The sequence below is a fragment of the Talpa europaea genome (genome assembly GCF_964194135.1).
Source record: "Talpa europaea genome assembly, chromosome: 10".
NCBI classification, from domain to species: domain Eukaryota; kingdom Metazoa; phylum Chordata; class Mammalia; order Eulipotyphla; family Talpidae; genus Talpa; species Talpa europaea.
The window spans coordinates 25,144,505-25,170,766 of NC_140077.1; the positions used below are offsets into that span (position 1 = coordinate 25,144,505).

General features: G+C 38.3%; 1 protein-coding gene across 2 annotated transcripts in view; it reads right to left on the bottom strand.

Moving 5' to 3' along the window:
* The window catches only part of PLCE1 (phospholipase C epsilon 1), a gene marked incomplete at both ends in the record, with an annotated part of 213,908 nt that extends 189,469 nt beyond the window's left edge, over positions 1–24,439 (bottom strand). For both annotated transcript variants that reach the window (XM_084245919.1, XM_084245918.1), the window contains one exon: positions 23,249–24,439. In XM_084245919.1, coding sequence (XP_084102045.1) covers positions 23,249–24,439 — 1,191 coding nt within the window. The remainder of the gene's footprint in view (positions 1–23,248) is intronic.
* Between the last annotated feature and the right edge of the window lie 1,823 nt (positions 24,440–26,262).

A 26,262-nucleotide genomic window follows, 5' to 3' on the forward strand; every position in this document is an offset into this window, starting at 1 on the left:
ACTGTGGGTTTGATATACAGGAGCATACACATGAACCTGTTATTTAGACAGATCAATGTAAGCTGTACACTGATATACATAAGCATTCATGCTATGGGACTACTCAAAAATTCATGAGGAAAGATTCCTATGAGCCATTTGCTTCTCAGAACTCCAACAGATGACTCTGATTTTTGTTTTTGGTGTGACTTTTGTTATTATTCTATTTTTGGCAAGGTTGTGTTAATGAGAAAATTTTCCTTTATATTTTATAATAAAGTAAATGACAGAATCCTAAAAAGCTAGAATTAAGACTTGAAGGTACCTACTAAACATAGAGCTTCCATATGATCCAGCAATTCCACTCCTAGGTATTTACCCAAAGGACACAGAAACATCAATTCCTAAGAGCACCTGCACCCCTATGTTTATAGCAGCACTGTTTACAATAGCTAAGCTTTGGAAACAACCCAAATGCCCAAAAATAGATGACTGGATCAAGAAGATGTGGTACATATACACCATGAAATATTACTCAGCATTCAAAAAAGATAAACACATGCAATTTGCAGCAACATGCATGGCGCTGGAAGGGATCATGCTCAGCGAAATAAGCCAAAAAGATAAAGAAAAATACCGGATGGTCTCACTCATAGCAGGAATCTAGAAAACTTAAATAAGGGACCAGGAAAATGAATAACTATAAGAAAGTGAAAATCAGAATCAACAAAAAACTATGAAACAGAGACACTTTTGGGGGTGTGGGGGGCGGGAGGGGAGGGATTGGGATCAGAATGGGGGGGTTGCAATTGTATGGGGAATATAAAAATAAAATTTATTATTAAAAAAAAAAAGACTTGAAGGTATAATTAATTCCCCATCCTCATTTTACTAAGGACTAAGTAGCATCCTAGATGAGTTAGGTGACTTGTCTAGATTCTCAAGATTTACCCCTTCAGAGTCAAGGTTTAGATGACTCACTCAATCCTGTTTCACTGCTCACTGGAGATGCAGACATCAGAGTGCCCATAGCATGCTCATTCTGTAACCAAGGATACTTTCATTCACTAATTGAAACATGTTCCTTACTGAAGAACTTCTCAAATGTTCCTATGTCCCAGGGATTTTCTCAGGAGCTTAAGAAGAGTAGGAATACCAAATGCAATGTTCCCTAAACTTAGTTATCATGGGATGCTTGGCTCAAAAAATTATACTTTCTTGGCAAAGTGGATGTTTCTCAGGAATTTGAGGTCCATCCCCTTAAGAGATTCATGTCTTTGTGATCGGGGTTTTTTGATGCCATTTCTGTGCTGTTTCGGGATTGGTTTTGTGTGGTGTGGTTCCTGGACTTGGCCATATCTGCACTGAATCCTGCAGCCCTGCAGACACCCAGGCTAAGGATATTGGCTACAATACAGGTTTCCAAGGGCTCCAGAATAGAGAACCCTGTCTGCCCACATGGGGACAGAAGGACTGGTGTCACCCCTAGGCTGCTGTCTGCAGGGCTCTGTTACCTTCCAGTGTTATTTTTTTTAAGATTTATTTTTTTATTTATGCATATATAAGACCTGGGGTGCAGGCCAGAGGTGGGGAGAGGTGAGAGGATTCATAAGAGACAGAGTGGGGAGCAGAACAGGCAGATCCACTGAAATACACTGCTGAGGGGAACAGTAGGCCAGACAGGAGAGGTCTGCTGCACCATGTGGGTCAGCTCCCTGGCCGGGGACCAAACTCATGCTGCAGTGGCTGCAGATAGTTTCATAGGGCTGGGACTTAACCCCTTGCGCCACCAGGGATGCCCCTTTCAGTGCTATTTGTACAAATAAATATGGAGCAGAATTTCTCCAAACAAAACAAAAACATGTATTTTTCAGGACTGGAGTCTCACAGAATCCACTGGTGAAAAATCTGTTACAATTATTGACATCTTTGCCTTTGAAGTTTCTGATTCCAGAGACAGACATAATCCTGAACAGAACTGAGAGGCTATATCCAGCTCTCCCAAAATGTGCACACCAGGAACAATAGCTATGACTTGGGTAGCACTTGACCAATTTTAAAAAGCATTTTAACATGTAGTAACAAGCAAAAGAAGTATTAAATCTCCATTAAAAAATGTCTCTTTGTCACTGTTAATTGAAAGGGTCCCCTGAAAGGCTGTGTGACACAAATTCAGTTATAGTTAGGTTTCTGTTGCAGAAGGATGACCATGTAGATAACAAACTGTAAAATGCTAAAGTAAAACTAAAATTAATCGATCACTTGTTCTCAAACTTAATACCTGTAAAACATAGGAATTCAATTACTAAAAGTACTATGCCTCTTGCTAGTTAAAAAAAAAAAAAGTCACTTAATAGAAAGCATGAGAAGGAAATGCCTTCTGTCAATGGCCAGGAACTTGGAAGAAAATCCCAAGCTCCAAAATGCCAATAGCAGCCCCACCTGACACCTTGCTTTTAGCCAGGTGAAAGTCTGGCAGAGAACAGAGCCACACCATACCAGATTCCTCTTCTACAGCAAAGTGAGATAATAAATTGTTTAAAGTGATATGATAAATTGTTTAAACCACAACTACACTTGTGGTTATTTGCTATACAACACTAGAAAATATATATATTTTTGCTAGGTACTCACTAGAAAAATAGGCAAAGGACATGACAAGGGCCATCCATACAGTCTGGTGCAAATGCAGATGTTAATCTTTCTTAGAGGAAATGTGCACTGCTATCAAGGCTCAAATATGTCTATGCCCTTGACCTAGCCACTCTACCCCTGGCAATTTATTCAAAAAAAAAAAAAAAGAGAGAGAGGAAGACAAACAATGCCATTGCATCATTATTTAAAATGAGAATAATAATAGCTCAATATGAGGAAAGTGGGTGACTTAACTAACAATGTGTAACTACAGCTATAAAAAAATCATAATTTCAAAAAAACTAATGTTTTCAAAGAAAATTTAGCGACACACACGGATGATTGTGAAATAATGCTAGATGAAAAAAACAGCTTATTAAACATTACAAAAAGAATACAGTCATTGTGGGAAGTAATTTGGTGATTTCTCAAAATCTTAAACATAAATGACCACAGGACTCAGCATTCCTCCTCCTAGGTATACACCCAAGATAGCAGAAGACATAACCACACAAAAACCTGAATGTGATAATTGACAGCAACATTATTCAGAATAGCTGGAATGTAAAAACGAGCCAATGTCTATCAACTATTGATTGGATAAATAAAAAGTAATGCGTCTACACAATGGAATATTAGTCAGTCAAAAAAGAAATGCAGTACTGAAACATGTTACACACAGATGACCTTGGAAACACTGTTAAGTGAAAAAAGTCAGTCACAAAAGGCCACCTATGTATGATTGCATTCATATGAAATGTCCAGAATAGGAATAGAGACAGAAAATAGATCAGAGGTTTCGAGAGGCTGAGGAAGGGGGGATGGAGTGTGACTGTTAATGGGCATGGGGTTTTCCTTCAGAGTGATGGAAATGTCAAATTGACTATGGTGATGACTGTAGAAGTCTGTGAATATGCTAAAACAGAGTTGCAGGCAACCACAGAGTTGCATGCTTTTAAAGAATGGATTTGATGCTATGTAAATTATATTGCAATAAAGCTGTTCACTTTTCTAAAAAGTCTAAGAAAAAATATATGTGATATGAGTCAAATAATGTAGAACAAATATGTGCAGAATAAAGATTGGAAGGAAATTTGCCAAATACAAACACTAGCCATCCTTTGGTGATTGTATTTCACATTATTTTCTTCTTTTTCTCTTTTATGTATTCTTGATTTCATGGAACAGATACATAATTACTGAAAACTGAAATTATTAAATGTTAAATATTAAAATACTTTATATCATGATATTCCTAGCTATTTTATGTTCATATACAGCATTTCATGGTGTTTGACAGAGGAAGCCATAAATTCTAGGGGATCTTCCAATTGCAAAAAAAAAAAAAAAAGGAATACTATCTAGTCCAATCCCTTCTCTCTCGTCAAGCCCCCCTTTTATATTGATAAAACCCGATACTAATTAGTATAAATATAAGAATATGGTGCCATGTTTTAAAAGGAAACCAAAATAATGAATCTTAGCTTTCTGGGAATTCATACTTACTGCGGTAAGAAAGAGTGCTCAAAAAAATAATCTTGCTCTACAGATATGCATAGAATAACCAACGCACAAAAATCCACTGCATGCAGACTATTCAGGGGGAGGAGGAACATGCCTCAGAATAGATTCAAAGGTTCTTTGACAATTCAGACCACTTGTAGCCACAATAGTGATATAATGACTCACATCCCCATGAAATTACATATCGCTTTGAATGGTTATTCAATTCTTGTGTGTCATACCTTCTTACACGACACTCTGGTCTCTAGAAGCAGGGATCACAGAGCCCTAGTCCAGGGCAAGAAATCCCTAAAATAACTTGAAGAGAAGGTCACAGATTTGTGCATGAGCCACTGGGGAGGAATCCATAAATGACCTCATAACTCCTACAGTAACTCTTAGGTAGGTACCCAGTAACTCTTAGTATGTGTTCTTAGCATCTCCACAGGTGAGGAAACTGAGGCTTAGAGAGATTAGGTAATCTGTCCAGGGTAACAAAAAGAGGCAGAGCTGGGATCTGAATTCAGAAAGTATAACTGAAAAGTAAGACAACCAAAACAATAAATAATTTATTACAATTTAGGCAATACTTTCATGTTTTATTAATTTTTGTATGCAATTATTAGCTTATTTATGATGCCATATTAACTCACTCAATCCTCAGAATAGCCCTATGATAGAGCACCAATTATTATCTCATTATATTTCCTCTTTTCATAATAAAATGATTCATATTTCTCTTTCAGATCACAGCTCTCAAATTTCAGCTCTTCAAAAGTGACTAATCTAGTTAAGGTAATCTACTTAAGATGGCCCTTGCATTCTCTAATTGAGAGGGTATTTTTCTTTTACCTGAATAATTTGTGTGGCCGTTTAATTTTTGTCTGTTCATCTGCACTATAAGGAATGTTATTAATGGCTCAGGAAATTCCCATGACTGTGAGGGAAACACCCTGAACTCTCAGGGACATCACAGACCATTTTATTTTGGGTTCATGCAGTCAGTTAGGAAAGGATCAGTCAAGTCAGATTAGCAGGAAGACATTCTCGTTGCCATTCGTGGAACCAGGCTCCTTGCATCTTGCCCTCTGCCTCTCCTGAGGCCTCTAGTCCTTTGCGTCCAGCAGATGAATAGGGAAAAGAGAGACAATGTAAAGGATCGACTAGGCGGTTTAGTGGGCCAGGCCTAGATAGGGTGCATTTACCTTTGAGCACATTCCAGTGGCTAACACTCAGGCATGAGGGGTCTGGGAATAGGGCCTATCTGAGCACTGAAGAGGAAGAGAAAAAGGGTTTTGTAAACAGAACTAGCCTCTCTCACAAAATGGATCACAGACTTATATCTTTACATCTTCTGTTAGTGCCAGGGATTATGCAGAAATGACAAACTAGCCACCCTTTCATAAGCTCTTTTGGTCTGACTCAATTTCCATGATGAAGAAAGTTTCCACAAGGGAAACTAGGTCTTTCTTATTTTGTTCATCATAATTTGTGTAGAGTTAAAATGCTTTTTTGTTAGGACCTGAAAAAAATTATTAAGTCCTGAAGCAAAAATATGAAAGAAAAAAATACAATATCAAGATTAATAGATGAAATTTCTTCCAAAGGTAACATGTCAATTAGTAAAATACAAGTACAAGTCAATTAGTAAAGTACAAGTTTACATGGTCAGGCAGAAATTTAACAAAGCTGAAAAAGCAGAACCATATCATTTATTATTTAAAAAACTAAAAAGGATAAAAGTCCCTTCAAAAACAAAAATTCTACTTAAAATGATTCATATGATGGGGGAAGAACTTCAAAATAAAAGTCTATCATGGGGTGAACGAGATCATCACTAAAAGGCCCTCCCATACAGCATTGCATACTTAGAAGGTATTATGTTGCCATTTTCAAACACTATAATGTTTGAAAACAATAATAAAGACCTTTGAAATTCTTAACTAAAATCCCAGAAAAGCAGAGGTCTTAGAAGAAGGAAACTGAAGGTTTGGTGAAGATGACCTGGGGTAAAAACAGTATTATCTATCAGAGGGTAAGGGGAAACAGAAGGTAAGTGGAGTTGGACTTAACCTTGCTCTCTCTGGCCAAATCTTTTCTGGGTCTCAAGGGTTTAGCAGGGAAAATCTGTCACCTTCTCATTAACAGACCTATTCAAGAAAATCTGCATTTTTTCAGTTGGGGTAGGTTTGATTTTGTCAGTGGGAAAGATCAGCAAGTTAACTTCATTGACAGCTGATGCTTTTGGAGCTGACTATCCTTACCTCCCACGTTGTAAGATCAGTTATTTATTTTTTTTAAATATGCCCTAGGCTCTCAGACCTGCATTTTATTTGCACTGACACTCTTACTGCCTATTTCTTCAATCTGGACTCTGGGAATTTACAAATCTGAATTTCATTTACTTTTTATAATTTAAAATATTTACTAGAAAAAGAAATAAACTAATCTGTCCCCTGTAAAATGGACTAACTTCTGTTTTTCAAATCTGTTCTACTTTTCAATTTCATTCAGAGACTGGACGGCTGCCTCTTACTATGGTGACTAGGTCCTTGGCAGCCCTAGTTCCTGGATGTCATGAGAAATCCCAAATCCCTATTTCTACCCTTCATTCAAGAACTGTGAGGATATTTCTAAGACAGAACCCTCACATTGGAGCAGACTGGAATCCAGCCCTTCACTTACACCTTCCCAGTGCAATTCAAAAAACCGTTCTTGAGGACCCACTGAATGCAAACCATTCTGAGAATTGACCAGCAAATACAGAGCTTAATATTTGATATATGTAAGAATGGACCAGGAGGTATACAATTGAGGAGGGGCAGTGGGCTACAAATAACTACCATTCAGCAGATAAAAAAAATAAAAAAATATCAGGTGTGTTAAAGATACTGGTAATGTATATAATATTTGCTCTGACAGAGGATACATTCTTTCATTATGGAAATCACAATTCATTATTAATAGCAGCAACAGTCATAGAGATCATAACCATAATAGCACCATTAAGATTTGTTGGAATAATTTCTATGTGCTATGTTCAGCATACTATCATATAGCTAATCCTCACAATTCTGCATTAGGTGTATTTTCATTATTCTCATTTTACAGGTGAGAAAAACTGAAGACTAGGGCGCTCAAGTAAATTTCCGAAGGCTCTGTTGCAAGTTAACAGCAGAGCCGGGACTCCTTCCAGGGTCCAGCATTTAACAACTCACTAGGCTGCCTGTATAACACATTCCACACTTATGAAAACTCAGAGAAATGGGGGTCCTTCCAGAAGTTTTCCCTTCAAAAAACACTCCTCAGGACAGTATACGCTTCAGATTCACGGAGAGGATTTTAAAGCATGTCCATGGCAATTAATCAGGAATGGCTTGTCGCAGTCCAGATTTTTTCAATTTGCAAGCACCAAATAAACGTTTAGTCATGGAGTTGGAGAATAATAAAATAAAAATGAAACCTTGGGGGAATAATATGAATCATACCTTAAGACTATATTTTTTTAGTCTTCCAAAGACATTGTTCTTTATATTTAAAGACAAGTACTGATTAACTAGGGACGAGACATGATGCTCACTACCTTTATTCCCAAAGCAATAATTACTTTTTCAGTCCAAGTAGGAAAAGACACTTGGATTTTTTTTCTTTCTTTTTATTTTTAATTAAAAAAAGGAAAGAGGGAAAGAAAAAAAGTTCTCTGCCCATGTGCTCAAGGAAATAAAATATAATGTGTTCAAATTGCAGTGTGGAGTCTAGATATGTTTTTACCAGCATAATTTCGAGTTTCTCCAAAACACATCTGTAAAAGAAATTACCAATAAAAATACTCCACAGCAAATTTTAGAGTCAGGTGATACAAAATAACAGATTAATCTACTGCTAGGTCCCTCTCCTGTCCTGCTCAGTCTCCCCTTTTCACCACCCTTTGGGGGTGTAAGAAGGAGAGGTAGAAGAGGAAATCACGCACACCCCTTCTCCAGGTTTTATTATCTCCTTGCAATTTGGTATTAAGGGGGAAGGAAGATATAGAAAAATAGCTATCAGAGGGCTTCTTTGAAGGTTGTTAGTGCTATTTCTTACCAAATGCAATTGAATTGAACTTCGAAAACACTGCTTTTGGCTTTTTACAAGCCCCTAATTCCCCATTTGGGCATTCGTTTTCCCAATCCCGATTTAATCAATCGTGAGTCAAATACACATGCTCTAAAAAGTTTTACCAAAAGCACTATACTGGGTAGAAAGAGTTACAACATTAAATAAGAAAGTCAAGAAGCTTAAAACTTACATAGAATTCACAGGAAAAGAGCTAGAACCAGAACCAACACAACTGTGAATTTAGGGGTAGAATAAGGATGGGGGAAGAATAGGGAAGGAAGAATCAATCACTTAATATTTTTGTGCACCAAATTTTCTTTACAAGGAATGTGTATTACTTTCATATTTTTAAAAATTAAAGTCTAGTTACAGAGAAAATATACAAAACTACAAACTATGGATCTGAGAAATGGATCATATGACCATAAGCCCACCTGTGGGTCTGTAGGTGGTTTGCTGGCCACTGTTCACTTTGGACCATATTGATGAGAATATTGATGTTCAGCATTTTCAAGTACCCTCAAGCACCAAGGGATAGACCCTATTCAGCCCCAGCCTATTTTGATTGTAAGTCCATTTTTTTATGCTAGGGGTGACTTTGAATTATTTCAGGACTTTCATGATACAGAATATACTTTAATTATGTCACAGTCCCCAACATTGCATGTTTGACTAGAAAGTTCTGGCTAGCTCTAGTACACATGTGCTTATCTCCAGAATTTGTGGAGTGATGTATCCTTATGATACATAATTGTGAGTCAATTATGTATTATATGATGTACCTGGCTCATATTTTCTCCTTGAAGAAGGATGAAATGGATGTTATCTATCCTAATCACCTGTTATACTTATTGAACTCCTTTTACTGTCCCCTTTCTAGCTCACATGACAAGTGAGCTCAGTTTCTACATGTTTAGAAAAACTTTCAAAATTCCTTCTTAGCAAGTAGAATCTGGATAATAATAATCTTATAAAACTTTTTTTCAAGAACTCTTCCCAATATTGCATTTAGGGTTCAACTCATGGGCAACAAGCTTAAATGTCCTGACAGAGAATAACTTGGTATATTGAGTAGACTTAGAAATGTTCACAAAAAGGATAGGACGTACTTACCAAGGCTTTATAAAATGACCAGAATCATAAATAGTGAAATGAATGGGGGTATGAAAGGAAGAGAGAACCAGTTTGGACAAGGGCTTACAGGCTGGCAGGAAACCTAACAGCACCACTCATAACAGCTTCAAACAGAAAACAACTTAAATGGACTGTTAACAGTGGAATATATAAAGAGTAGAATATTCATAAATTGAATGGAATAGTAAATAGTAATGAGAATGCACTGAATACAACTACATTCAGTAATATGGATGAATCTCACAGATAAAATTTGGGGTAAGAGAAGCCATACAAAATAGAAACTACTGGATTCACTTATATAAAGTTCAAAAATAGGACAAACCAATCTATAATGTTAGAAGACAAAATCAGTTATTTTGGAGGGGGAGGTAGAGCGAGCAAGAGACTGGAAGAGAATATAAGAAAGGTTTTGGGGGTTCTAATGCTCCTTTTTTAATTTGGTGCTGGTTATATCTCTGCTCACTTTGTGAAATACATTGAGCTGTTTACTTTGTGTCATTTGTATGTTCCTCTGTAGGAATGTTGTACTTCAACAACAAAAACAATAGTAAAAGAATAAAGAGCCAATAGTAAGGATATCTCTGAAAACAAGATGTTAGGACTTCCTAAGATTATTATTATTATATTATGATAATTACATTTAACATAATATAATATCATTGCTATTATTCCTAATATTATTATAATAAGTTAACCAGCGAACTAGATTAAAGGGCTCAGAGAAGACCAATGCATGTATGGAATTCTGGTTTATGACAAGGGTGGTAGGTTAGAGGTGGAAAATGGACATAAATATAGAAATAAATCAAAATGGGATCCCTGACTCACACCATTTGTAAAATCAAGGTTTTAAATGGATTAGGGACCTAACTGTCAAAAATAAAACTTTAAAATAAAACTAAAATTTTCTTTCTCAAAATAATTCTAAAAAAAAGGAATGCCAATGTGAAACTAGAAGTATTTCCCATAACACAAACAAAAGAGGATACTATCAGAAATATATGAAGGACTCTGGCAAATCAATTAGAAGCACAAGCATTCAAGTAGAAGATGGGCAAAATAGCTGAGACATTTCACCTAAGAGGAAAAACATAGGGGCAATGACAATATGAAGGTCTGATTAACATCATTAGTGATCAGGCAGATGCAAAATTAACCACAGAGAAGTATTTTTATAAAGGCTTGATCAGCAGATATCAAGAATATAGAACAAGAGAATATTTTATATATCATTTCTGGGAGATTGGAGGAGAGTCTAAATTGATGCAGTCACTTTAAAAAAAAAGAGTTTGCCATTAACTCCCAAACTGAATACTTGCATACCTATGTTCCAGAAATTCCACTTTCAAGGACAAAATTTTGGACATGTATAATAAGCAGCATATATAAAAATGTTAGTGGAGGTACAATTTAAAACAGCAAAGACATGGAAACAATCTTAAAATCATTTGACTACAGACCGTGAGTAAACTATGGTATTTTATACAGCAATCAAAACAAAACTATAATGGCATATAACAGTATAAACACAACTTAGAAACATTTTGTAAAAATAGTTTTAAAAATTTACATGTAGTATACCTTTATGTAATGTTCAAAACAATTAAAACCTTAAAAGTATAGATTTTTTAGATTTTTTATATATTTTTTTAAACATTCTTTTTTTTTGGTATAATGTTTGCTTTTTTTTTTAAGATCTATTTTTATTTATTTATATAAGCACTGGGCACAGTCAGAAGCGCGGAAGGGTGAGAGAATTCACCAGAGCCAGAGCGGGGAGCAGAGCAGGCAGACTGAAGTATACTGCTGAGGGGAGCAGTGGGCGGCAGGAGAGGTCAGTGCTCCATGTGGGACCCTCCTCCGGTGGCTGGGCAGCAGCCGGAGATTGAACCAGCGCTGCAGAGGCCGCGGGCAGCCTCGCAACCCAGCGCTCAACCGCTGCGCCACCGGGAGGCCCTATTTTTTAAAGCATGTAATTCAGTGGCATTTTGTAAACATGTTTAGTTCTTAAGAATACATGTAGAGGGGCTTCCCTGGTGGCACAAGGGGTTAAGTCTCAGCACTATGAAGCTATCCACAGCCACTGCAGCATGAGTTCAATCCCTGGCCAAAGAGCAACCCACATGGCTCAGCAGACCTCTCCTGTCTCATCTGCTGCTCCCCTCAGCAGTGATTTTCAGTCAATCTGTCTGTTCTGCTCCCCACTCTGTCTCTGGTGAATCCTCTCACCCAATCCCGCACGCCTCTGGCCTATACCCCAGCTCTCGTATGCATAAATACATAAATCTTAAGGAAAAAAAAAAGAATACATGTAGCTGGAACAATATGTAAAGAAAGGAGAGTAAGGGAATAATTAGGGAATGACAGAAACAGCATTGCGTGGCAGGCTGAGGTCTGATGTGACAAAAGAGGGGGCTTATATAGACAGACATGATTTTAAAAATCCTAGCTTTAGTTTTGACTGATGAATTTATAAGTGTTTATTTCATTATTGAAAAATGATCAACCATATAAAGAAACAAACAAATAAATAACCAAACCAATTCTCTCTGCCTCTCATCAACAAACATTACTGATAACCTCTTGCAAAGTACGAAGGCAAATTTCACATTTGAAAACAAAACAGGAAAATTCATATTCTATTGAGAGAAATTACATTACTTAATTTTTTAATTGTATCTTTTGTCTTTTTTAATTGTATCTTTTTCATTTTTTTTTAATTTATAGCACTGCATATAATTTAGGTGTATGGTGTATGTTACCATGCCACACCCACCACCTAAGCACAATTAATCCTCCACTGTAATCCGCTGGGCCCCTCCTCCCTTTGCTCTCTACCTCTCCCCCTCCCTCTCGGGTAACCTCAATTCACATGAAGTAATTTCTTTGGGGAAAAATGGCTAAGATGAATGGCAAAAGGCCAGAATAATGGAACATTCTGCTTTCTCATTGCTGGAAGATGAGCAATCTTAACTCCTGAAAGGAAATCAGTTGATAGCACACCTCTTCCAGGAAGCTTCATACTACACAAATCCTCTTACCACTCTTACAGCACTTCAAGGTCATATTCCATGATTTAAAGTTATTCTGTTAGGGTCCTTAGAGAAAAATCTGTATTTATAGGGAGATACCAAGGGATTTTGGTTAAAAATTAAGATTTAGGAAACAAAGAGGAAAGAATTAAGACTTAGTAATCAAAGAGAAATAACAATCACAATAGTAGCTCCAGGTATTGTTCTAAATGCTTTACAATAAGAATATTTTTTGTTAACAAGTTAATATTGACATCTAACAATCTATTAATCTTTACAACCTAAAGAAGTAGATTATATTATTATTCCAACTTTAGAGAAGAGGAAATAGAGGCACAGAGAGGTTAAGTAACTTTCTTTAGGTCACAGAGCTAATAAGTAGAGGATCAGATTCTGAATTTATGTAGTCTGGCTCCTGAGATCATAAAGTTAACCACTATGAACATCAAGCCCTCAATAACTGTCACAATATACTCATTTCTGCTCCAAACCTATGGGTTGGAAATAGTGTTTGGCATCTGGCACAGGGCAGGAGCAACCCAGATTCTAGGCCTGATTCAGAAACTGATGCCTGAGCAGACCTGGGCAAACTTTGCCTCTCTTTGAGCCTCAGTTTCCTTCTCTGTAAAATGAAGTGTTGGACCTGATGATCTCCAACGCCTTTTTAGAGCCGATGTTTTATGAGCCTGGGATTCCTGGCTCAATGCCGTGCATCCCAGGCCACATTGGCTTTTCTTGGGTCAGGTCTGGCTCCTCCTGCTGGACTCAGTGTCTTGTATTTGGCTCTGCTTCCCATAAATAAGAGAAAAAGAACAAGGGAAAATATCCTCCTGAGAGACTGGGAGGGATACCATGGCTGCTCTGTATGCTTTGAAGAACTTACAGTCATTAACCAGAGAGCTACCTGCCAAGTGAAGGATGGAAAGAAACTAGACTAAGGGGAGAAATGAACTCACAAAACTTGGCTGCATTCAAATTAAAAGGGCACCTCTGAGTACTTATAGAACAATGTAATTGCAATAAGATGAGCCAGTTTCTTAAAGAATTGAAGACAGGATAAGCTATAAAACTTGGAATGGATGGGAGAGTACAGGGAAAGCCTGATAAATCATGTATCAACCAACTGCATTTACAACTGGGGAAGAGTGGATTGCATGAAAGAGAGCCCACCTATCTGCCTCTCCCACCATGAGGTCTTCCAGGCTGGCACTGCGTCAGGAATCTATGCATCCCAGGAACCATAAAGGTAATATGGTTCAGAATCAGTTGACATGAACAAAGCCTCTTCTATGTGACAGGCTGTATTATATATTTGTATCCCATTTTAGAGTTGGGAAGACAGTCTAGGCAGATCCAGATGTTAGTTCTGTCTTCCAACATTAGCTATGTGAGCCTGGTCAAGTAGCCACCTGTCTAGTGTCTTGGCTACCTTATTCATAAAATAAGGGTTTGAATAAAGTTATAGGAGATGAGCCTTCGAGTGCCAGAATACTGTAGATCATTAAGTTACCAAATACTTATTTTATGTTAACCTAGAAAAACATTCATGCTGGTCTGATTTAATTTGTTTATGATTCAGACCATTGGAACTCAACAGATCTCATTGAGTTGAGCACATAATAGGGACTCCAAGAGGAAAACAACTGTAGCTCTCGACTTTAGATCTTCTGATTCTCTTCCATGTGGTACTACCCAGAACGTATGGTTGGGAATGCTGTGCCCTTTACAAGGACATCTGGTCAAGAGTGGTGGGGGAGATACAGGTAAATTTCAGTTTTCCCTCTTGCCTGAACCCTGAGTCCACAAGGTTGAGTCTGAACCAACCAAGGTGCCTTATGGGTTGTGGGTTCTTCTAAGTTAGCCATTGACACTGAAGTAAAGTATTGAGCAAGGCTGTGAAGCAATGGCCAAGTCTGTATTGTTTGCAGAATTTGTAATTTTACCTTTGCTCGCTCGATACACATTCAGATACTCCTTCCTGCAGTCAGTGTATAAGCCTTTCAATAAAACGAATGCTATCCTTTATAGTTATATATTGATACTGACCCAAATCACTATTAGCTGGGGTACTTGAATGAACTATTTCTAAAATCACAATCCAAGTTCAGAGGATTAAGATATTTGTATAATGGCTACAATAATGGAAAATTGGACAGCTCTTCAAGATACTTCCTTAGAATGGGATATCCCTTATTTAGCTGAGCTTGTCCTGGTGTTTAACATAATCTATTTCATTCACTTCACACTTCCAAAGTAAGGTAGTTGCCAAATACTTGGCAAAAATACAGAAAAATAACTGAGAAAAATATTTGCTAGATTCCATTCTGGGTTTGCAATGTGTTGTCTTTATTTTGGATAGTGGTTCTTTGCCACTACCACCACCATGTCATTTTTTTAAAGAGTCTCCTGATTTTTCTAGCAAGAAATTAGGTTTATAGTAGTTTATTCAGATTCTTTTTCCTTTATATTGAGATCAACAGCCACCTAGACCTTTCATTCTGGATTTCCTAGGTCAGTTTCAATTTCAAATATCCTGCTCCTCTCCCCGTCCAAAACTTTTTATGTGGAAAATATGGTTACCACAATAATGGCATTACCCCCTACAAAATATCAGCCATGCTGGAGTCACATCATCATTACGGTGTTCATATTTAGTTTGCGGCCATCAAAAGGAGAAGTTCAGGGCCTTCCAGGCCCTGAAACCATTTTCTTGGTCTCATTAAAGAGAAAAATAATGCATGTGCTAAACAAGTTTTGGAGTCACCAATTAAGAACTCAAATGAACTTTCCCCTTGTTCTAGAAGAGCTTTTCAAGGCTAAGAAATTGCTATTTGATGGAAGGGTGCACAATCTGGAAAAACTGAGACCATGGGGCTTCCCAGCTGCCAAACTCCCACACGCTGGCACCCACAACACATCCACACTCACTATGAAAGTGTCACTGTTTATAATTTGGTGCTGAGTCTTTCTGAAGCTAGGCTACTCAACATGACCTACCAACAAATTGATTCCTTATTCTGTTAAAACATGGGTTGGTGATAAAAGTTACCTAAACTCAAGTTGAAAAAAAAAGTTGCTAAAACTAGGCCAGCGTCATGAAAGGGAAAGCAGAGTTGGGTTTCAGTAAACATGTTCAACTCCAGGTTTCCAGGGTTCATGAAAAGAAGCAGGCTGACTCTGGTTTTATTTTGCTGTCTCTGCAATAGTTTTGAGTTCTCTTTCCCCACAGGTACTCCTCTCAGAACCCTAAGAACATGGAGCAAGAGTAGAAAAGTTATTTGCAAGGATATTTTATCACGTTTGCTTGAATACACAACAATCCAGTTTTCTCCTCCAGTCTCACAACCTTGTGACAAACTAGGTGAAACCTTCATTTTAATGGTGTGACTGTGGAAAGAAATGTTACTGAGTAATGTTTTTCATCCACAGGTCAGCTAGTCAGAACCCTTGAAGATCTCAGACAACATTAAATGAAAATGGAAAAACACTAAATTATGGCCCCACTAGTTTTGGTTATTTCAGCCTGATCATGAATAAGCTATAGATTCTGAGTCAGATGTGTGCAGTTTGCTTTGGACTTTGTTCTTGCTTACTTACTTATAAAACTTTTAAAATGTACTTCTAAATTACAGCAATTCAGTAAAAAATTCAAACCTTCAGGCTCGGTTTCCTCCCCTTAGCAGGCTGAGTCATAAAAATAAATCTTAGCCATTTCAATAGCCAACACGCCCCTCACATTAAGAATTGGTATTGTTCCCCAAGTCTCTCATTTCATCCAAAGGTCACACCCAGCTCACATTTGAAGAAAGAAACAGCTCAAGGACTCATCCAGTTCAACATTTGCACATTTAATAAGAGAAAAGATCCTCTGCCAAGTTATAGGGGTGAGTTACATCAGAATCTTCCAGGGGAACTTCTGAGGAGTGGTAATGAGTATAGGCTTTGAAGAGCCAACCTGGGTTCAAGTTTTGATACTGCAACCTTGGTCATTTTACTATAATGAGCATAAAATGGGACAGTTCATAATATCGACCTTGTAGATAGTTGCTGTGAAAATGAAAGGAGAGAAAAGAGAAAAGATGTCCTGGAAACACAGTGCCTGGCACAGCAGCCGAGCTTGCTGATATACAGTTGCAGGCATTGTAGGGCTTAGCCAGGAGGAAAGGGTGTCCTACTACTCCAAGTGCTGGAGAGAGACAAGTTCCTTTCCAAATCAAACCTCAAGGAGGTACTGCTGGGGAGATGGAAGATGCACTCAACCCCACCCCGGCTACCGCTGATCAACAAAAGCTGGATTCCCTCTGCCTGTAGAAACTAGGGGTTCTGAGGGGCAGGAGAGAATTCTGAGGTCTCAAAAAATGGGGGCACCTTTCCTTCCTGGCCCACTGTAGAACACAGCAGTCTCTGTCTTTCCCCTGGGATTTTACAGCTGCTAAAATTTGCTGGGGCCAGGGTGGTAGGGGGAGACACAGGGAGGCTAAACATGATCGCTCTTTGTCATTTTGGCCAAGTTTGTGGAAGTGAAAGCATGGATCTTGGGGTTCACTGGACAGAAAAAGACCCTTTTGAACTTCAAGCTCTGTGGGTCAGGGGGATGCCAGTTAACAGTCCTGCATTGTGTCTGGGGAAGGAGAGGAGATATCAGCTGCAGGTATAAACTGCATTTCTTCACTTACAACTCAGGGAGTCATTCTCTGAGCACCGTCAGAGAAACTTTGGAGTGGGCTTCAAGGTGTAGGAAGGGGGCTGGCAGGAAAGACCACCCACCCAGACTATGTGAAATCTAAGCTCAGGACTAAAGGATGGGTAAAAATTATATAGGTTAAAAGGGGTGTCCTTAGTCAGGGAGAGACAAATTTTTTCTGCAAAGGACAAGATAACTAATATTTTATTCTTTGCTGGTCATAGACTCCATTGCAACTACTCAACTCTACTGTTACAGGGTCATAGCAGATACAATAGATTGTATATGAAGGAAGGAGTGTGTGCCTGTGTTCCAATAACCTTTACTTGTGAACAGTCAAATTTTATTTTGTGTAATTTCCATGTTATAAACTATTCTTCTTTTGAAAAATGAGGAACCACTCTTTGCTTAAATGTTAATGCCTGTATTAAGGTATACTGGTGTTCAGTCAAGTTTATTCCTGAACTAGGAAGATGATACATATTTCTAAACCACAGATTCTCTTAGACCCTGATACCCAGGGCTAGGAATAGGATGAGAGAATTGAACTGTCTAGGACTCAAAATATAAGGAGGCAGTCACTAATAAGTACAAAGTTAGCACTTGTGAGACCCTACTGAGGTCCTGACTCTTTTTGGGCCACTTTCTAACCGGGGATGGGTACTTTCCAGCTGCCATTATGAGGGGCATTCAGTGGGAAAAGGTGGGAAAAATCATATTGCTGATACTGTCCCAAGAGCACCATGAAGATAATCGTGGCCATGAATACACTGACCTAAATTTAGAGGACTTTTTGTTCTATTTTTTACCAAATCTGAGCCAATGGAAGTCTATTTATCTTGGACTGTCTCAATGTAGCTAATAAGGAACGCCATCCCATCATCACAGAACTGCCTTCTGATAAGTGTGTCACATTTTCCACTGATCCATTAGGGTGACTAAGTTGCACAGGGGGTGACCAGCCGCTGATTTCCTTTCACTGTGATCAGCAAAAGGGAGTCAGCATCCTTCTACGTTAATAATCTGACATAACCCTGAGTAGGAAGAAGAACCTGGCTTGTCTCCAAGGCTTTCATTCTGTCCTCAGTACCTTGTGAAATTATAATTATTTCAGGTCCAAATTGTACCCAAGTTGCAGGAAGACTGAATTTCCAGATAAGAAAATAAGACATGTTGCTACTTCAATAGCCACTATTCTAATACCAAACAGCAGGGCTCAACTGGTATTTGATAATCCACAAAAGTTACAACTTAGAAGATGAATTTAGTATAATAGAGACATTTTATCTCTCCTAAATTCAACTCAAATAGAAAGACAAAAAATAGAATAAAAATATAGATATATTCACACAGGTTAATTTAAAAAAATGTTCATTGCCTCTTAAATTTAATTTTCTCTGTAGAAAGAATAATAAAGTGAGAAGGAAAAAAGACACATTTGCAAAGAAGAGAGCAGAACAGGTAGCAATATAGAAGTTGATTTTGACTCTCCTTTTTAATTTACACTTTTCTAGCCTGATATTTTAAGAATAAAACTTCTTTTTTTCTATATCGGACATATATTCTATTTTTAAAAATAAATTTATTAGTTCTTTTAATTGAAGTGCATTAGAATTCCCCCCACCAGTTGTCATACATAGTTTTTTTTTTTTTAAAGATTTATTTACTTTATTTATACAAGCACTGGGTACAGTCAGAAGTGCGGGAGGGTGAGAGAATTCACCAGAGCCAGAGAGGGAACAGAACAGGCATACTGACGAAGTACACTGCTGAGGGGAGCAGCGGATGCAGCAGGAGAGGTCTGCGAGCCATGTGGGACCCTTGCCGGTAGCTTCGCAGCCCAGCGCTCAACCACAGTGCCACCAGGGAAGACCCCATAGTCTTGCTTAGTAGGTCCTCTTGTGGATCAATGTGGGGAAATAAATGAAGCTCCATTAGAGAAGCTGGTGGACCTTCTGCCCGACCCCCTCACTTTCTCCATCTGCAGTGCACATGGAACTAGGTCACATGACAGATTCCAGCAGAGGCAGAAACTGCCTGTCCTTCAATATTCAGAATAACTCTAACTACCGAAATTACCCAAAATTCAGGCAGGAAGCAAACTTTTTAAAAGGAAAAACGCCCTTAACCAACCTTTAACCTGGAGACGTTGGCCACCTGCCAAAATATGTGACTTGTTCAGCTAATAAACCGAGAGTTAGAGAGGAGTATGGCTGTAACTGGATGAGGAGTAGGTTTTAATTTTTTCACAAGCAGGGGGAGGAGGATACCAATATGGTTAGTAAGTCAACAAGCATTAATCCTTATTAATGTCTCCCGTTCAAATTTATTCTTCTCTACACAGCTGTGCAAATACAAATTAATTGCAGTGTTTTGATGAAGGCAGGCAAGAAAAACATGTTAATGTGAGGCAAAGGAACTAACTGGACAAATAATAAATTTTCAAATGTGTGGAAGACTTGCTTAAGCTACCTCATCACAGATTGCAGGATATACTGTCAATGTCACATGTGAGAAGCCACCAAGAGAAGTAGGTGGGGACAAGCTTGCAACAAAGCATGTAATAAATGGCCAGAGTGAGCATGGGCCTCATTCCTTACCAGGAACTGAGCATAACTCTTTGGCATTATTTCATTTAATCTCCTAGTAAGACCACCATTCTTTGTTTACATAGAAGATAATTAGAGACAAAGCCATTACAGAACTTGCACAAAGTCACATGGCCTGTTAGTGGTGGAGTCAAAGCATTACTTTCATTGCAGGCTGATTGATTCCCTGAGACTGTGCTTTCAAAGAAGGACATTATCCTGTCTTTTTGATATTTGACATTTTGCTTGCATTATGAAGAGTAGGAAAAAGATAGGGCTGCTTCTGGCCTTTATTACGTTTACAAGCTGATTGAGAAACCTGGATGGCCACACATGAAATATCAGAAAATAGGATCAGGAGCTTAGTCTTAGGTCTGCAATTTTAAGATGAAAGATGCAATTTAGTAGAGCTAGAGGGAAGTGACTATAACTCATCTTTTGAGAAGGACTCTAGAGAGACTTTGACTTTGAGAAATCCACCAGGCTCCACACTAAGAAATGAGCAGCAGAAAAAATAGCATATTTTAGAAAATACTGATTCATTCCTGCTATGATGTGTTTGAACATTCAAAAAGGACTCTCCCTTTCAGGAATCTGAACAGCCAGCCCATCCCCCTGCTCTGTTTTAAGGATTAATAAAAATGCTCAGAGCACCCTGGGACCTGGGAGAGATATTCCTGGAGTTCATTTTGAGAGAGGTGTGGCAGCCTCTCCCATCCTTCAGAGGGAGATGATTTGAATCATCTCTTTGGTTCTTCTCATTGGAAATTAACCTTTCCAGCAACTGACAGAAAGGGGATGGTTTGGGCTTGGGACCCAAGAACATTCTCAGAAGCAGCAGCAGCTGGGCTCCAGAAACTGGAGCAATGAGTATTGGCATGCCAAAATTATTCTGAAATTTATACCAGCTTCATGACGCTCGTGCCTGTACGTGTGCAGGGAACTATGATAATGGTTCTCAAGCAACCAATTTCCCTTAGCTTTGTTATATTTAAATTTTTGTAACCTTCTTAATATTTAACTTCAACGGTATGTGAATTAAAAAAAAATCACTGCCTTTTAGTGGGACAATGCGTTGCTCTCAGCAGCAGTTCGTGGTGGGGAGAGGATCACTGTGTAGGCAGAACACATGCCTAAGATGAGCTGCTCTCTCCCTGTGTGGACAAAAGTCCATCAGGAGAGCTGTGAAGCATGTGTACAGCTGATACCACCTTATGTGGGACTCGGGTTTCATGAGGAATCAAGTGAAATCTACCACTTTCTGGAGAAAGTTGAAAGTACAGAAAGAAGGGCCAGCAGGCTGTCATTTTTCAGGCAGACTCCCAGGTCAAACCTGATACCCTAACAGTCCAAATAGTGTCAAGGTCTTTAGGCAGAGCAAATATTCCTGAAATCACCTGATCAAGAAGCAAAGAGCCCAATGAGTTTAATTTCCTGATTAGAGGTTTTTAACGCTATAGAATATACAGAATGCAGGGAATCACGAACAGAACTTTGAAAAAAATACGCATGCAGTACCCTGCCATAACAATTCTGATTAAGAGGGTCTGGGGTGGGGTCTGGACACTGTGATTCCAACACATAACCAGAGTTAAAATCACCAAATCTAACACGGTCGAGTCTGAGAAACCATAACAGACTGGGTTACTCAATCAGCAGATGCTGCAATGAACAGAATCCTCTATTAGTTCAAAATTTTATTCTAAATTTTCTTTCTTTCTGGATTTTGAGAAACTACCTAAGAGTGTCAGCTGCCTGAATTACAATCCTACTTATACTACTTACTAGCATAGTGATCTTGGAAAAGGTATATGACTTCTTGAGACTCCATTTTCTTAGCAATACGTGGGATTAGTAGTGATACCAATACCAGAGAGTAGTTGAGATAATTGTATGAAATCAAGTATGCAAATTGCTTGGCCTGATACCGGGCACATGTAGAGCACTCAATGCATGGTATCTACGATGACTGATGATGGCGAAGTAAAAATATAGTAGATCTTTCAATAAAATAAACGTTTTCCTAGACTGAGCATTTAGGGCCAAATTTTAAGGAAGGAACGTGAAAAACTGGAATGTGAGAGTTTTAGAAATGGTTCCTCATGAAGATAAGTTGAAAGAAGCAGGGCTGGGCCTCCCCGGTGGCACAGCGGTTGAGCGCTGGGTTGCGAAGATGCCCGCAGCCTCTGCGACGCCGGTTCGATCCCCGGCTGTTCCCCGGCCACCGGAGGAGGGTCCCACATGGCGCGCAGACCTCTCCTGCTGCCCGCTGCTCCCCTCAGCAGTGTACTTCGGTCCTTCTGCCTGCTCTGCTCCCCGCTCTGGCTCTGGTGAATTCTCTCACCCTCCCGCGCTTCTGACTGTACCCAGTGCATGTATAAACAAAAAAAAAAAAAAACAAACAAACAAACCAGCAAACAAATAAATAAAGCATGCCTCAAAAAAAAAAAAAAGAAAGAAAGAAAGAAAGAAGCAGGGCTGATTAGCCAGAAAAAAAAAAAAAAACTGAGACAGCACCAGCTCCAAATGAAAGGATCAGGTACAAGAGTGGGCAGCCTGATCATGTGCATTTTAAAGCAGGATTCTCAACTTAAAAGGAGGAATGGGGTGGAATTCAGAGAGTCCAGAAATTTGGATAAAAATATTTTATTAATCTCAAATAGAAATTTAGCATTTGCTTCAATTATGAATGCACGCACCAAACCTCAGTAGCACTGGCAATAACTGTGATCATGTCACCAACAGAAATCACAGATGTTTCCATTTATTACAGTCAGGGTAGACACCCTAAACCAGTATTAACATTTAGGGTGATGAACTGCCCTGATTTGTGCAGGACCAAGTGGTTTCCAGATCTCGGATTTTCAGGCCCTAAACTGGGAAAGTTCCAGTCAAACCATTCCCTACTTACAGTCATCATGACTTTGAAAATAAGACAGTTGTCACATACTATTTAGTATGTTAATGAACCTTGATACATCACAATTTTAAAACATCTTGATAAATGTATGTGTACAAAATTTGTCCCCTTTATAATGCTTCCTTTGATGCATTAAAAGCATTATTATGAGTTTATAACTTCACCGCATTGCCAAAGAGGTCCACAGGCCTTCCTCCCAACACACACACACACAAACACACACATAGACACACAAATTGAGAGGGGGAAAAAAAACTAAGAACATTGGTTGGAAAGTGGAGGAAATGCTCCCTGAACATGAGCTACATGGTAGAAGAGTGTGTATCTCCAAAAGACAGAACCAGGTCATCATCCATGAACTTGGTTTCCCACTACCAGGAGTATCTGTTCTATAATCTTGTGTACAGTAACCAGATAATCTTCCTAATTTCTCTGCTCCAGATGACACATGCATGTGTGTTTTGTTACTTACTTGTTTCACTGCAGATTTAGCTCAATCTTGACAACTTTCAACTAGAGTACGTTAGGTTTCCTAGCTTCCAGTAATGACAAATGAATCCCCTAAGAATCATAATTTGACAGAACTCAAATTTTCCCACGAATTAGGACAGTGAGAATTTGAATTTTTAAAGAGCAAGTTTAAAGAAAGGAATAAAAGAACATTAAGGCTTACCAGATACCACTGGGCTTCTGGCTGATATCGCCTCCCAGCTTGCCGCATCACTGCTGACAGACGTTCCATCGCTCTTTTGCGAGGCAACAAGAGACTACTTCTTTTCTGATCAACGTAACTCCAAGCTCCCAGTCCAATGTGACCAGAAGGCAGAGTTCTCACAATTGCCCTTGTCCCGGTGTACACAGATTTTTTAACTTCCCTGTCATTTTTACAAAATCTCCTCACTAACAAAGTAGACCGCTCCTTTTTGCTCTTAAAAAAATCTTCTGCATCTTCACAGTTATCAGGGAAGTCCTCAAAATGACTCAGAAAGGTCTCAGCAGGTGGACTGTCAGCAATCTCCTCTCTGCAAAAGCTTTTGCTTGAAAATACTTCGTTGGCCTTCTGGCAAGAATCTTTAAAGCACAAGTATTTGTCATTCAAGGTGTCACAATGATCACACCGCAGCTGCCCATTCTTATTGTCACAGTTATTTGCCAGTTCCATCAGTTCACAAGTATATGCCATGTACTTTTTCTTTTGCTCCCTCCCAACACCAGGCAGTGGTACACAGTTTCCACAATCATCCAAAATCAAGTTATCTGGGAGGGCACAGAAAGGGTCTGACATTCTTCTGTCAACTTCACAATGAAAGTGAAATACTGCCACATTGCTGTCAGGGAGTGCCGTGCCGGGTTCTTTGATCTCTGATTGATTTCCTAAAGGACTGATGTCCATGGGAGGTCCTTCTACTTCCAGTTGAATTCCAGGGAACACCTTTCTTTCCAGGGAAGAAGGGATTTCAGTTTCCAAACACAGGCCTTCCTCTGCACCAGAATCACATGTTTCATAAAAGTGGCTCTGAGGAAGGCCACACTGATGGTTTTTCAGTATGTTGTTGCAGTTAATGTTAAGATTTTTCACAGAATCTGGCATGCTTTCCTCCCAGCACTTTTCATTACTGTTCTCATCACTCATTATTTTCTCCCGCGTTATTGAGAGAATCTCAGGCAAGTTGCTTTCAGAAGACTCTTCTCTAAGCTTGTTCAGTTGTGAGATGGTAAGAGAAGTCTGCCTGACTGTATGCACTTTTGAAACGCTGATGTCTGAGATGTTTTCACTACTTTCATCCATAGCTGTCTGGGAAGGAATCACTTTTCTCTGAGTTACAGGTCTCAGAACAGAAGCTGCCATTTCTTCCGAAGTCATCTTGACTGACACACAGGTTTTAGCTGCTGCTCTGTTATTCCTTCCTGGTAATCATGTGAAGATTTTCAAACAACTGACTATTAAAATAATTCAGCTTGAGAAATAAAGTGGTGATTCCTTTCGTTTAGATACATTAAGAGCCAAATATATTTTCCCAGTTATTACTTTCCAATCTGTGCAGTGTGTTTTTCTAGATCAAAGTTTTAAGTTGGTAGATCAATTTTAACTCCGATATTTGAAGCAAACACATTTGAAAACTTTCATTGACTGTATTCTGCAACTTCTGATCCATCACTGACTTGCAATAATTAAAAAATCTCATTTGAACATTTCCTGTAAGAAAAAGGAACAATGTTAATGACTTTGGCATGAAGTAATTTTTAAAAATGAACTCATAAATCTGAGCTCGTGAAAAATACAAACAAATTTTGAGGAAGGAATTTTGCAATTAGAACTTAATTTTAACGTTTTAGCTATTTTTCTGATTGAATATTTCAGAACTTGTGTTTTCAGTCAAAATGGAATAACAGAGACCAGATTCACCCTCCTGCCTTAAACAACCGAAAAAAAATCAGAGAAAAAGGAAGTAACAGTTTTCAGACATTGAACAAAGACAACACTGAACAGTGATCTCTGAAAGAAGCAAAAGAAAAAAAGAAAACCTAACAACAACAACAAAATCCAAATGAGATGAGTACTATAAATACCCTATGCTGTAAGAGGGGAAGGGGATGCCAAGTAGAACTCAAAAGTCTGCATGATTTAAAGAGAAAAAGCTGAGAGTTCACTGAAATGAAGGAAACTGGAGGAAGAAGACACGTGAAGTAGAGAGGAGCAAAGGTAAGGATGATAACAGACTTTCCATGAGAAGCAATGCAAGTCAGAAGACAGTGGAGTAAATCTGTAAAGTAGTAAAAAAAAAAAAAAGAACTGCCAATTCTATACATAGCATATATAGCTTTCAAAAAATGAAAGTGAGATAAAGACATTTAAACAAAAAAACTAAAATAAGTCATCATTAGCAAACCTGTATATAAGAAATGGTAAAGGAAGCCCTTTACCATTGACCATGAAAAGAAAATGACATCAGAAATCTGGAGCTATACAAAACAGTAAAGAGTCCAGAAAATAGTACATGGGTAAATACAGCTTGTATTACCTTTCAAATCATTTAACAAGATAATTGACCGGCTAAAGCAAAAATAATAACAATGTGTTATGGGGTTTCTAACAAGTACAGAAGTAAAATGGATGACCATAATAAAACAAAGATGAAGAGAGAGGGAAATGAACATATAATAAAATCATTTTCCACATGGATTGGCATAATATAAATTTAAGGCAGACTGTATTAAGTTAAAGAAGCATACTATAAGCTTCAAAGCAACAGTTAAAGAAAAGATATATGAAATAAGTCAAGATACTAGAATCATAAAAAATTTGAATAACAAAAAAGGCAGAAACAGTAGAAAAGGTGGACAAAGAATAGATGTGACAAATGGGGAACTAATGGTAGATTTAAATCCTTATAAAACAGATCTAAGCAGTGTTTTCAACTTTCCCGAATATATTTATTTAAATCCCTGTTTCATTTAACAAGAAATTATTCAGCTGAATGTCAGAAGACACAAAATTGTTTCATTTAAAGGCATTATTACAAAAATAACTTATCTTTATTCTCCAAATTATTGAACTCTGCTCTATGTTGGGAACTATATATTGAGCTAGAATGCAGGACCTGCTTGCATGGTCTATTAAGAGAGAGGTAGAACTGAACCAAATTCAATTTATCCGATGCAATTATAAAGGTTATATAAGGTACC